The sequence below is a fragment of the Lissotriton vulgaris genome, chromosome 10 (assembly GCF_964263255.1).
Source record: "Lissotriton vulgaris chromosome 10, aLisVul1.2, whole genome shotgun sequence".
NCBI classification, from domain to species: Eukaryota; Metazoa; Chordata; class Amphibia; order Caudata; family Salamandridae; genus Lissotriton; species Lissotriton vulgaris.
This window is the reverse complement of record NC_141698.1, coordinates 157,942,395-157,957,299: the sequence shown is the minus strand read 5'-3', so window position 1 is coordinate 157,957,299 and position 14,905 is coordinate 157,942,395. Positions and strand designations below refer to the sequence as shown.

The 14,905-nt window shown below is 43.2% G+C and overlaps 1 protein-coding gene across 2 annotated transcripts in view; it reads right to left on the bottom strand.

Annotated features, from left to right (window-relative positions):
- Positions 1-14,581, bottom strand: part of RAC1 (Rac family small GTPase 1) — an 81,933-nt gene extending 67,352 nt beyond the window's left edge. Inside the window, exon 1 of one of the 2 annotated variants that reach the window (XM_086940751.1) lies at positions 14,358-14,581. In XM_086940751.1, coding sequence (XP_086796877.1) covers positions 14,358-14,392 — 35 coding nt within the window. In that variant the 5' untranslated portion in view covers positions 14,393-14,581. The remainder of the gene's footprint in view (positions 1-14,357) is intronic. The other variant, XM_086940752.1, reaches the window with a different exon arrangement.
- Positions 14,582-14,905: the final 324 nt, after the last annotated feature.

The window sequence follows — 14,905 nt, the reverse complement described above, 5'->3', positions numbered from 1 at the left end:
TATATCAGAAAAAAACAAAATGGAATGTAAATATTGTTTTCTGCACATAAATATATTAGATATATAGGATATGGCATTTAGCTCATGTTGTTAACATGGATTTATCCTGTTAGAGTTTCATCACGGACTGCACAACCTATAATCTGTAGGGGGTATTGGATTCAACCAATTATAAGTGAATTTTTAGATTCATAATGGCAGTGAATATGGTTTTAAAAATTTGATAATTTTACAACAACTGCAAAAACAGTATGCTTATATTTATATATTTAAGCATTTTCATAGATGTGGTTTTATCAAACTGTGTCAACGTTTCCCCCCATAAGCTATGAGGATTGTTATATATTGCATTCTGTTTTCTATAGATACCAACACGTGACCAGTGATGTCTTGCAGGGAGTGTGGTTGCTTGCACTTTTAAGACGGTGGTTTCACTGTGATACACGTGATCAAGGGCTTTCCAGCTCGAAACGCGTTGTGTGTGGGTTCGCTTGAATAAATAAAAGAACTGCCCAGAAAACTACGAGTTCTGCGTCTCTTTCCTCACCAAAGCGTGGCAATTTGAAGTGGTTTGAGTGTTCGGAATACATACATACGCACAAATATATATAAAAAAATATTTTATCCCACAATAAAACTGAATACTACACGATCATAAATTAATCAAATATTCCGGTTATGGGTATGATGAAGCTCATACATTCAGATATGGCTCAACCAACCTTTTCACTTTTCCCCTATCCCCTCTTTAAGGTGTCTCTGGTGTGGGTAGTAGTGCAAGTGCAGCACGTTTCCACTGGTTACCCAATTTTCAGTAGTAGCAGTCAGCCTCTCATCCTTGCCCTGGGACAGCAGAGGGCTAGCCTTGAATCTGCCTGAGCTTTTCAGTTGTGTTCCGCAAACAAACAGATGAGACGTATAGACTAAGTCTTTTGGCAAACCTTCACAAACATGACAGCAATTGTGTGGTCCAAAACGTCACAGCCAAACACCGGCCACCAAACTTAAGCAATGGGTTTTTATTTGCTACCCAACTGGCCAGCACTACTCAGTATCATGGATAACCGTGAATTGCAAGTGGCAGAAGATCAGAGAACAATCAACTCCACAAAAGAAAAAAGAACCCTCTTGTAACCGGAATAGAACTCCAAAGGGCCACACAATATATTGAATAAAGGGAACATTTTGAAGTTACTTGGGGCTCTGCCAGCACATGCCCACTTAAAAACGGGGATATTATCTCTGTCGAGTTTATACCATCAACTAAGGGTAGCCATTGAGAGAACCAGACTGGTCACATGGGCTACAGTTGACACCGCGACAATGGTGCTAAAATAAATGTCCCATTTTTACCTATGGGGGGATAGATATCTCCCCTTCACTTACCAATGATAGCCTCATCTACTGGAGTCCAACAAAACTGTAGCCAGCTCACAACATAAACCCCAGGCAATTCTTAGAGGTGCACTCCACAAAACCCAAAACAATACGGTAGCAATCAAAGCGAAAACTCCAAAAGGATAAGTCCTAGGGAACCAAAGGATTCCAACAACTACTGGGGGTGCACCCCCTCACTCTGAACTTGCATGTCAAAGAATGAACTCCACCCTCTAATCAAATACCCGGCCAATGAATTCAATAAAAATGTGTTTGTGGAACATTGAAGGGCTCAAACCAAAAATCACAGCAGACAACCCCCCTCACTGGGAGAAAAATTATGAAATAAGCATCCTTCAGGAAGCCTGGACAACCAAATCCATCCTCATCTCGGGCTATGTGCATTACAGCACTCTAGCGACATTCTACTGCTTAATAACTGGCACTCAGAGGATCACCCATCTTTAGTCTTCATCAACGTATGTATTCAACTGAACAAATCCTCTGGGAAAAAAATGAACAGAAAAATATGGTTATTTCAAGGGTTTATGCAACAAGATCCCTCACCCACCCGGGATCCTTTTGACAGGCTATTTCAACATTAATCAACACACCGGACGAGAATGAGATCTTAAGCGCCCAAAATTCACAGTGGGATATACCAACCCAATGCAAACAAATAAGAAATGCCTGAAAAACAAGGCGAATATTTACTCAATGAGTTTGAGCATCTAGGTGGATGGCAGAACGACAGATGGTATGCCACTGTGCCAGACATATCATCCATATTCCCAATCCACTCCCACGACATGTTCATTCCACTTAATTTGGAGTTTTTTTTGCTAAAGGCGTACAAACTACGACTGAAAACAGATCTATCACTTCCATCAACTGACAAAACTACACACAGGAGGTTATAAAACAGTTTGGGGTCTATGAACGTGGGCACTGTATACCGTTAATTATAGAAAGGTCAAATACTCGGACTGAACAATAACACCGAGCAAAAAGAGCTGAGGAAACCTTGGAAGAATCTAAACATATCCACTCAGACCCAGCTCATCACTGAGAGGAATACGGCAACAAACTAGTTTGACAACATAGCAAAAGGGAAGAAAGCCGTAAAAATATGCATCATTGTGGCAAATACCAATGCCGAAAGCAACTAACTCCGGCCTGCAGACAGGCTAAACAAACTGAACCAAGCACGAGTCTTAAGGAAACACCCCCTCTCAGCCAAACTTTTGGATCAGTATAGGGCAGCAAAAACAAAGTACAAGAAGCTGAGATGAGACGCAAGGAAGATGCAATTCAACTCCTAGAGGGCCAAGTTATTGTACATTAATAGTAAACCCTCCTATTTAAGACATGTATTTGCCAATAGGCAACCAACAATTACTGATACTCTACAAAATTGGTCCAGCACCTTGACCTTTCTACATCAGAAACCTAATCTAACGGCTTCTGCAGCAGGACAAAAACACAGTGTCCACCCCAGAATGCATGGGGGAGACGCAGACCAAGTCACAATTCTAAAAACAGAACTCTCAACAATCATCAGATCAAGTAGGGGAGCTTAGGCACTCAGCCCATAGGGTATACCGCAGGCAATTTACAAACAAAATCTGCAGTTTTTGGTGGATAAATACACCAACCTATTCAATCAAGCCCTTATTTCAGGTACAGTCCCAGACAACTGCGTGGTTCCATCTAAAACCCAATTTTTAAAGGTTATGACCAGTCTAAACAGGAAAACTATCGCCAAATAGCGATACAGGATGCGGAGGCAAAGTATTTCGCATCAGCTCTCTTAATCGGACTAACTACTTGGGCCCGCACAACAAACCTAAATCCCCATAAATCAAACCAGGTTCATGAAAAGCATGGGGACAACTGGGAAAATCTTGGCACTGACAGCTGAAACAAAAAAGAATTTGCACTTGATCCACGCTTTGTAGATTTCAAGTTGGCTTTTGATGGTGATCACGACAAACTTTGGTCGAAACATGTCAAACTGGGCATTCCCCAGCCTCTCCCAAGTGGGACACTACTATTGTATTCCAATACCTGGTTCCGAATAAAAATAGGTAATGGCACCCAGGTGAAAAAAAAAGAAAAAAACAAAAAAGGACATATCATGGCCTCAAACAGGCCTGTGACCTTGTACTTTCTCCAACCCATTCTTTTTTTTGTTTGAAAACCTTTATGTGTGTAGATGGTTGCATACAAATACGGGCCTACAACCTGGAGGCCGGCCACAAAACAAACTGGAAAGCACCAATATCAATAGAAAGTACGGAGTGGTTACGCAATACTACACAATGCTGCGAGTCCATAATGCTACCTGAGTGTAACCCCCCGGCACAGGATCACAGAAGGTTAATTTTATGTTAAAGAATAAAGGATCGGTTCTATAATAAGCGTCCTGGTGCACATGGCGGGGAACAGAACCCACAACATTATAATAGGGAACCCATAGATCTGTCATCAGAATAGTCCAAAGCGTTCAAGCTATAGATGCCCTTGCAATACTTCTTCGGCCAGTGTCCACCCGCAACCTCATGTGCCCAAAGACAAGCAGAACATAACTCGTGATAATCAAATTATCAGTGAGACAGACTGACAAAGTTGCAATCATTTTACAGCCCAACCCGGAGAGTAAAAGAAAACGAAAATACTAGAAAAAAGGAAAAGGGGGACTCCACGTTACTGTACCCGCCCCACAGCAATAATGGTGATCAACAATCCAGACAGTAAACATTCTTAGAGGCGGGGCGGCTAAGTCAGGATAAGCAGAACCTGAAAGTACCATATTATATAGAAATACCCAATACCCCCCCCCCTCCCCCCCAGGCACTCACCCCGCGGGAATCACGCACAGTCATGGAGACCCAAGAATAGGACACAAAAGAGCCATAGAAACAAGTAACAATCTAATAGACCCCAACCCACCCGCCCCACCCTGCACCCCTGCAGAAGGCTATGGCCTACCCCTCCCAGCAGCGTGCCTGTTGCCCTAAACATGAACCTGAAATATAGAATGAGATAATGTAGGAAAAAAGAAAGAAAACAGATAAAAAGGGAAAGCCAGGGGGGAGGATACCATGTAACAAGGCGCACGGCCCCCACCCCCCGCACATACAAACAATTAATGCAGCCCAAAACGAAACTGGCATGTTTTCAGGTAGCCATACATATTAAGGATTCGACAAATTATCACAATTTGGGGCAGTCCATAACTCCGTACACCGAACAGCAGTCCTCCGGATTAAGAACCGGGCTCACCCCAGTCCTTTCTTAGCTATCGCCACGATGTATGTCGAAGTAGCGGGCATAAAACAAAGCGGAGAGAAAAGGCCGTGGAGCAACCGCTGAACGACCAACGGAAGCAATCCATGGGATCTCCTCCGCCGACGGTGATGCAAAAGCTGTTTACTGCAGTCATGTACATAAGTGTCAATGGTCACCAGCAAATCTTCCCGCATGCGAACCAGGACATCGCTACCCCCACCAAAATGCGGGAAACAAACAGCAACCACCTCGGGCCCATCCGCATCTCTGAGGGACGGCCCGGGAGCAATGGCGGTCACCACATTGTCTTGCACACAAGAATCCCGGGCCAAGGTCACTTGCCAAATCTTCAGCGCTCGTAGGACGTCGCCAATAGTGGGTTCACGCTCCCCAGTGCAGGCCCCATCACAGTACAGAGGCACAGCATCGACATCCCGGGGCGTTCCACAGCATACGGCATCAGCGCCGTCTTTTCGGAACCAACTCCTGGGGCGGGCTCACAAGCAGGGCCCCTGCGGGATCCCCCTCAAGCATCCAAACAGCAACCTCGATGCCGAAATGAGGGCCACCAAAAGATGGGGACCCGCCGGCGCCACCGCTCCGCTGGAGCCACTCTCCGCCACCGAGCGATGAAGGTCGGAATGGCCGGGCAAGGCAACAAGGGGGGGGGGGGGAGCCACCAACACGGCGTCCCCCACACACAACTTGCCGCACCTCACCTCTGGATCACTGGACGGTAGTCCCAGGCGCGTTCAGTTGCCTCCGGCTTTTTCGTACAACGGCCCCTTCCGGCCAGCCTCCATCCTCCACCCGAGGACGACACCGTCTCGCCGGCTACTCGCTGAAGGCAAGGCCCCAGTCTCCACCCCCCAGAGGCCGCACTTCCTGGGAGGACGCCGCTGCGGACCCACTGAACGTCGGAGCCACCAGGACGGGTGGTAAGTATCAGCAGACCTTCATCTATAAAGTGTTCTCTCCAACCCATTCTTAGCAGACCTAGCAGCCACCTGATCAGATAAAAGGTGACCCAACTCAATTTGGTACGCTGTCGACTAAGCCATTTACAGTAATGCAGACAAACCAAGTTGGTGTGCTGTATCTAATAAACGCACTTTCTAAATAAACCCTGGAGAATATGCTGGAATTCAACAGGAAGAAGACCAAAGTCATGACAATCTCAGCCATTAACAATCACATGAAAAGTTGGTTCCTTCATGTGCAGCCACTTGAGCATGAATAAGTCTACAAATACTTAGGGGTTCTGGTCGACAAAAGATCATTTCTTTCATAAAAGCATAACCTACTCAAAAAGAGTAATGCCCTCACAGTGATAATTTGCACTTTAAACAACGTAAATGGTCCCACCTTATCACTAATGCAGACGGTCATTGCATCAAATTGTGTGCCAACACTCACCCATGGAAGCAAGGAGCTGCGTAGTTGTGATATAGCCCTGCTCTAAGGTTTGTTTATTAAAACATACAAGCACTTTTAAAGCTCCCATGAATGACATCACTGGCTCAGATGTGTTTAGAATTTGGTCATCATAAGCAATCCGTCGCCAGACAGTGTGCCTTCATCAGGTAGTATTACAGGCTACAGTGCTCAGAAGAAAACTCCATCAACAAAATGTTGTCAGTGATTGTGAAATTCCTCAGAGGCACGCTTCAATCCTATTTGCAAAGATACATCAACAACATGGAAATTCAATCTTTATGGGATCTGTTTCTACTTTATAAGGCTTATAAAAAAAGATACCAAATACATCGATAAGGATAAAAAGGCTTTGTCTAAATGACCACATGCATGAATGCTGCTTAACGCCTATAAAAATATGAAACCCGAATTCCACTTTAGAGCCCCTTATTCAGTAACTATGAAACAGAATTTCGTAGCATTGAGGCTCGGGTTGTTTCCGCTGTTAGTGAGTCGACCACCTTGGACTGCAAATCAGGTTGTGTGGTGCTCTAAAGAGGACCCAAATAATTTGCATCTGCCACTGTCAACTCATAACATTTCTTTCCAAGTTCCAATGACTCATTTACACAAAGTTTTCCCCGCATCTTTTTTAAATGCTTTTAAGACTGCATTTATTTTAGAGAATCGTTTTATTTAGGCATTTATTATTGTGTGTGAAATAAATGCAATGGTTATAATTAATTCGATGCTATAAACTAAACTTGAAACTTTAACTTGGATTATGCTTGATAGATTTTGCAAACTTTTCCTATGTCTTCTTAAGTAATCGCGAAGATATTTAAGAAACTTCGTGCTTTAGGACCTTTTCTTTGTCCTTGCACCAGTTGTTGTATGGGCTCGTAATCAATTTCGTGTATATTGTACAAATTAAAAAGTCTGGTTAATCGAATCCCACTATTGATGCACCAGCGCCCTCTTAAAATCTGATAAAAGAGACCTCCTGAGACTAGAACTACCCGTGTTTACTCGCGGTGGAAGAGGTCGTCACAACACGCCAGCCGGCTACAGGGTGCTTAAAACTCCTATCGGGCTTGTGCTTCTTGGGTTCCGTATCGCTATACGGAACCCAAGAAGCAACAAGCCCGAAGCAAATGTGGCGTTTGACATTACCCTCCATTGTAGCTACTTTATGTTTTGAGTGCGAATGCATAAAAAGCTGGTTTTCTTTATATCCACTCGTTAGAGTAAGTAAATATGTACTACTACAGTTAACGAGTGCTCTAGATTCCATGGGCAGATTGGGTTTCTTAATTACAGCTCTGAAAGGCAACATAAATGTGTATCGAAACATACAAAAAAATACCACGAAAAAGACCAACTGGCCCCAAATGTGACATCTTATGGAGTACTAAAAATGTTTGTAGCTAAAATACACAAGCTATCTATTTTCAGGATGTGTAAAAACAGAGCAAAGGCTGTGGTCCATTGTCAGACAGCTAATAAAGCATCTCTCTGCAGAGCAAAGTTCTTCAGTTGCCAGTAATATAGCACAAGGTACTTCCTGGAAGGTGCGAGAACTGCAAACTCCTGCTTCTTATAGAGAACCTGCCACAAAAGCACGCATTTTGGAAGATAAGTCTCACGGTCAGCAATACAGTATTGTTTTGGCAACCTTCCCTATTCCAAAAACAGTTTGTGTGGTCGCATAAGTAGCTCTACCCTTTGTATCCTGTATATAGTGCACCATACCCCTGACCATCACAAAGCTGTCTGATTTACACCGAGATCATGGGCGCAAGCCTGGATGCATGGCTAAACTAATTTCACTGCACATAAGCATGGGGGGTTGCAGAGTTAAAGAAGAAATGCTGATGCACCTGCAGATAGACGCCTACCATATTTAAGATCAAACGTTATCGTAAATAGAGGAAACCAATGGTAATCATCAGTTGGATTCAAAAGACCAGCGGTATAAGGAATACACGAAGGAGCGGCCAAGGACCAACCCACCTGAGGCACTATTAACCAGCCGGGAAGTAGTTCAGTATTACAACTAAGCGCAACAGAGGGAAACTCGACCAGGGCGCTGCTAAGCAAAGTCATGGGCTTTATTATAGAGTCACCAAGGAGCAGGAGGACCAACTCCACTACAGGAACTAGCAAGGCACCCACGCAATACTATAAAGGAGTCTAACCTAGGAGAGCGAGCTTAAGTTCACTGATGGAACATTTGAGCAATTATTATATGGGGATCCATAGAGTACCTACTGCACATGGGCACTACAATATGAAGTCTATTTAGGATCGCTAAAAAGGATCAACCCACAGGACAGAATGTGTAGGGTATGACTGCAGCAAATAGGTTAGGAACCCACATGGGAGAGTTAAAGGTAAAACTCAAGGTAACAACAAACACCATACTCTGCAGTCCTTTATTAGTGGACAACAAAGTCAACTAGTGGGTTTTATCAGAAGATTGTCTCAGTTGAATGCTCCTTAGATGTCTGGAAGAAGAAACAGCAAGGCAATTTCAAGGAAGGAAAGTAGTGAGGAGAACAGAAGGGGGTGCTGGTTCTTCACACCAACCAGCCTCAACAGAGAAGGCCCCAGAGGCATACCACCCATAATTTTGTCGCCATCTACCTGGAAACTCGAAGGGAAGGATTTATAAGGGGCCCGAGGGTACAAAGGGAAGAGTAACTATCCCAAACTGGAATGCCCAGGGGCGAGGACAAAACAAAAGGGGGTCCAAATGACACCAAAGTCCATTAATTTAGAGGTATAGAGTTCATTAATTTAGAGGTAGAGTCCATTAATTTAGAGGTAGAAACAATCAGGCCAGTCTCATTTGCAAAAACAAAACGAAGTTAATCAGGTGCAGTAAAATCTCAGCATAAGTTTTTAAAAGCTACACAATAAGTCAAATAAATTACCCTTTATGGGCCAATCGAGCAAGGAGACAACCTTTGAAGCGCAAACTCTGGAGACAAAAGAAGACCTTTGGTTAAACTGATTTACCAGCTACACCAAAACAGGGATCGTTACAACAGTTTTCTTCCTGCAATGCTGGTATTCTACTTAGAAAGTAGTTTTATTTCCTATGATGGGAAGTTATACTTTTTTTATACAGAATTTTATATAGCATGAACTTGACCCGAAGATATCAGAGCGCTTTACACAAGCACCAGATCTGTTACATGAGGACACATTCATTTTTGTTAGGCACGGGGAGATTAAGTGATTTGCGAAGAATCACAGGTTGTTGCCTGTCCTTGAAGAGACTCGAACCTGGTACCGCATATTTGAGGTTGACCGCCCTAGCCTGTAGGCCAACACCTCTCCCCAACCTTACAAAGGTACTGCCACTGGGGCAATTAGTCATCACAGATGCCAACTTATTTATGGGCTGGTGGGAGCAAACAATAGAATATAACCAGTAAGTGTAACATGTGATAACGTATGTCAGTTGGCCAACAGGCCGTGGATGCACATTTAAACAAGACTACTGAAACTACAGTACAGCTTTTTAATGAGCCTCTCAATGCCTGCAATGGATCTGTGAACCAATCGAATAAGAAATATGCTTGGAATAATCCAAACCTTGCAAGCATTAAACATTTCGGTCAAGCAGGCCCTCTATCAGTATAAGTCCAAAATGTTAGAGCATGCTTCTCTTTTAGGAAGGTCGGATTGCTGGGCAGTAAAGTAAGTAACAGGAAACCTAGATGTGATCACAAGTGTGGTTATTTTTGCTAGACCGTAGGAAAACATTTCTGGAACAGTGTTTTGATCAATAACTGACTTCCTTTAAGACCTGAAGACGGCCTTCGATTTGGTACCCCGTGACAAAATATGGCAGGTGCTGCATGACCTGAGTCTCCCCATTTCCCTACTTGCTTTCATTAAAAAGCTGCAAAAGGGTAATTATGCGAAAATCAGGTGGGGGGGGGGGGGGGGGATCAGGAGCAGCTGACAGAGGGTGGCCGTGAGCAGGGGAGTCCGCCAGGGCTGTGTGATGGCCTGACTTTGTTCTCTATCTTTGTTAATGGGTGGTAGACCATTTGAAAGAGGACCCAGCCGATGCCCCAGTCCTGGCGGGGAAGAAAATACTGACCCTGCTCTTCGCGGATGACACGCTCCCGATATCTAAAACTTCAGTAGGTCTCCAAAAGTTGCTAGATAGATTTTGCTCCTTTTGTGTGGAAAGAGGCCTAACTATCAATACCACCAAGACTAAGCTAATGACCATGGCACCCTCAAAAAGATGTAGGAACAACATTTCCCTAAATACCCCTTTAGAGGTGGTCGACTCGTTTGACTACTTGGGAGTTAAGGTTAACAACCTGATGAATTGGAACTCCCACATGGCTAAAATGCTTCTTAATCATAAGCGAGTGTCAGGAGCTATCCTAAGAGAACATTGGGTGTCTACCAGAAAACCAATAGCTCCGGCCCTTGCAGTGTACGAGGGAAAAGCACGGTCTTCGGCAGTATACGATCTGGTTTCACTTCCTGTATCGACCCCGCTAAAACCCCTGTATCAGGACATGGGTAAACGCTCGAGCTGCATTTCCCACTTAACGTTACATACAAATTCTTGCTCTAACAGAGAGCAAAATAAACTGAATAGGTGTACAACAAACTTATGAAAAAAGTGTAAACTTAGTTTTGTGAATAGGCATGGAGTCAATTGATCGCTATTTTGTATAGTTGAAATAGTTCAATAGATACGGATATCTGGTCTGCTACAAACTGTAAAATGTTTTGAGTTGAATTTTTAATTAAAAAAAAAGTAACTAACGTTTTCCCATTTGGCCAGTTCCAGGTTTACGAACCAGCTTTGAAGTTGACTCAGCCATGTTCATGCCCTTACAAGTCACAGGTTACATTGCAAATAAGATCACAATCATCTACCTCATCAATTTCTTGGCTACTTCAGATTTATTGTGTTTAGGAAAGACAAGGGAACCCAAAAGGTATGCCATAGGGACCTTGGGCAGTATCATGCTACAAAAAAACAGTGGTCCCTACTCGTGGACACAATGGTATACTGAGCTAATAATCACACACCTGATAAGTGTTATGTCTTTTGTCCAGCCGGACAAGCAATTTATTTAACAATTTTCGTAATAAAACGGAATGAACACATTAATAACAAGTGGGCACAGCCGTGACCCACAACATTCAGACAAAACAACGAACAGAATGGTAAAAGGAGCAAAGCAAAAATATGTCTGTGTACTTGTAGTCAGTGTTACAGACAGATTGTTATAACCACACCATTGCATTTCACAATATTTTAAATGTCATATTGCATAAGGGGGGTTTTTGGTAAAAAAAAACCATTATGCAATATGACATTTAAAATATTGTGAAATGAAATGGTGTGGTTATAACAATCTGTCTGTTTAAGAAAATTGTTAAATAAATTGCTTGTCCAGCTGGATAAAAAAACATAACACTTATCAGGTGTGATTATTAGCTCAGTATACCATTGTGTCCACGAGTAGGGACCACTGTTTTTTGTAGCATACTTCAGATGTAATGGGATGGATGAAGCACACCCGTCAGTAGCAGGATGTTACTGTAAAGAATATACATAGAAGGTGGTCTTGATTTAGAGCCCTTTGGAAACAGCCCATATCTTTGGTTCAGTGGCTGTGACCATTGGGCATATAAAAGAAACTGTTGCCATGAAACAGATGTGGATAAGTGCAATTAAATTGCAGCATCACACAAGTGAGCCATGTCAGTGGTGCTATGATATTTAATGTCATAAGTACGTAATAAGGACTGCGAAACTCCACCAATACACATCCTCAGACAAATTTAGCTGGAAGGTTGCGCTACCACAACATCTAGATGTCCCTGCAAGGGGTTACTCAATTAATCGGCTATATTTCCACAGCCAGAAAACCTTAAGAGAAATCATTTGTGATTTTAGTGAAATCAAATTTGTGAATATTTAATTTCACCACTAAGATCATATGTGAACATGCGCAAGGCCTTCAGCAGTGCTCTGGGCCTAGGATGTCACTATAGCTGGCAAATGCTTGCCTGATTCAGGTTTTGAGTGAAAACAATTGCATTCTTGCAGCCAACATTTGTTTTATCACTACAACGCACACTCAACTGCCCACCAGTACAAACCATCTGGCAAAGATGGTGAACGGACATTTTCATCTAACAAAGAATGGTATACAGTGATGCTGCATAGTGAGCAGGCGCACCTTAGACAATACATATGTCAATTAGATAGTGGCTGGACAAAACGGACAGGCCTGTCATACAGGAAAATCTACAGAGTGTTATAACAAAATAAAAATCATGACAACCCCTGCTTTTAAAGACTGATCGATACAAAGGGAAATGGAGAAGACTATCAATGATGTGTACTATAAAATGTTGTTTCAGATAAAGAAAATTATACAGTGGTGCCAACTAATACGCGTTGTCCTACTTATGAAACTTACATTGGTGTGAGGCAGCAACGGTATCTTAATGCACACCCTACCCTGGGAACCCGAGGTGACACCTAAGCAAGCAAATGTGCATCAAAGAACCATCAGGTTCAAAGGTTTTCAGTTCTTGTTCACAAATTTAGGTATGTAACGTAAATTTAGACAGCCCACAAATGTTTTTCTGGAGTAAGGCCCCAAATGTTATTTTTACTAACAGACGCTGTACATCAACATTTGAAGAATTTGAGTATTGCTGAAAACCATTTTACTGAAATGCCAAAGTAACCACTGAGAATTGCCATGGGCCGTTAGCTTAGAGCAACTGTTTCTAAAGCACGATCAATTACATACAGTAGGTTTGGCATCAGTAGCGCAATGATTCATTGGGGCGTGAGCAGTCTACGCGGGACGTGAGCAGGTTACCCCGAAGGAATAAACAATTCGCCACGATCATACAGAAGCGTACAACAAATGTATAGCTTATAGCCTTTCCAGCAAAAAAAATATATACAGAAAACAAGACATACAGAAAACTTCGAAGTTGTCGGTAAGCAATAGAAATCCTGCCGAAAGGGAGCTACTAAACCTCCTTTCTGCGAGCAGCCTCAAGGCAATAATTACATCCAGCTGAATGAAAAATAATATTCCTTTAGTTAGTAATAATGCATTTTTTTGTGGGCACATTACCACACGTAATGTTTCAAATGGGTTCCTAAGCCTTCTACCATATACTACACGTGTTTTTAAGTCCTGTACATATTGGCATGTAGAGAAACTAGCTGCTAGAGCGACACAATTAATAATAATAATAATAATAATAATAGGAAACCTGGCGACTAAACATGGATTTCGACGTACAACTACACGCAAAGGACTTTTCCTGAACACAAGGACAGGAAAGGTGGGAGGGATTCCTCAACTGAAAATAATTTCCAGATGGTAATTTTCCATAGAGGTCCGAGTGACCCCGGTGGTAGGCATTTCAGGAAAGGGATGGATGCACACAGTACAGCCTGAGGCGTGGGCGGGACAGGGTGCACTCTTGAGCGGCACCTATTTAAGCGATGGCGAGCACTTCCCTTATTAACCTCAAACGTGTGGTTTAGTGTTAAGTTGTTATTGATGTGAGATGGGTTTACCCGCTTCGATCTGCTCTACATGGATCGATGCAGAAATTAAGTTAACAGCAAACCTATATGTATACCGACGAGTATTTCCCTAAATAGTAGAATTTTACTTCCACCCCATTGCCAGAATACTCCCCGAGGCGATGGGCCACGCTTAACCGATACTGATTGATTTTTTTAAAAATACAATGGGAGAATAAAGTGTCCTTTCCAATACTAAAACATCTCATGAATGTGTTACTGCAAAAATCCGTAGCAAACCTCCAAAAATATTGTCGCAAGGCTCTTAAGGAAACCCAGAGGCACATCGTCCAGAGCGAACAAGACCTCAAGGCCAGCACACTAAAACCATGGAGGAGATATGCTTAGTATTGGCGCAAGGGTATCGGTTATTTTTAAATAAGCTTGTTATGAAGTGTGAAAAAAGGTTAGAGTAGAGAAAAACAAGAAACGAAGCACAGGAAAACATTTCCTCTGAGGGACACACTGTGATAGACAAGAATGGGTAAATATGTGGCTCTGAGATGGAGGGGATAAAATAACGGTTGAGCCCAGGACACAGGCCGAGGGTGCTGAGCGCGCAAGAAAGGTGTGGCTTTGGGGGTCTCAGATCTAATGTGACTCCTAGTGGTTAGTAGGGGCGCGTCCATGCACGCAGGGCGCGGAGTCAGCCGTCACTCACCCGTCCCCGACCACCACACACTTGATGGCCTGCATGGTGGCTGCAGCGGCCCTGCTCTAGAGGACGGCGCTCGAACGGGTTAGCAACCCTCCTGATCCGACCTCGGCCGCAGGCGTTCCCAGAGACAGATCGCAGACTGAAGCAGCCACCACCCTAAACCAGGACTAAGCTGCAGGGAAACAGGAAGTGCCGCGCAGGCGTACATCCGGCCTCACCTCACCTCCCGGCGCGCGCGGGGTTGGTAGCACTTACTACCGCATAATAGAAAGAAAAAAGGGACAACTCACTACGCCCTACTTCTGATATTCAGGCCATCATCCAAATGGTGTGAACATGACGGCCACTATTGGTTGATACATATTGTGATATTTATGAACAATTATTCTAACCATCAAACTAATAAAATATATATGTCTTCGTGAACTTTATTGAATTAGAAGGTCTAGCGCTCCACGAAACAATAAGCCTACTAATAACATTTAGCATCTCTTTCAAAAATGGCAAGCATGCTCTTTACACTACAGAGTTCTTAACGTGTCATACTGATG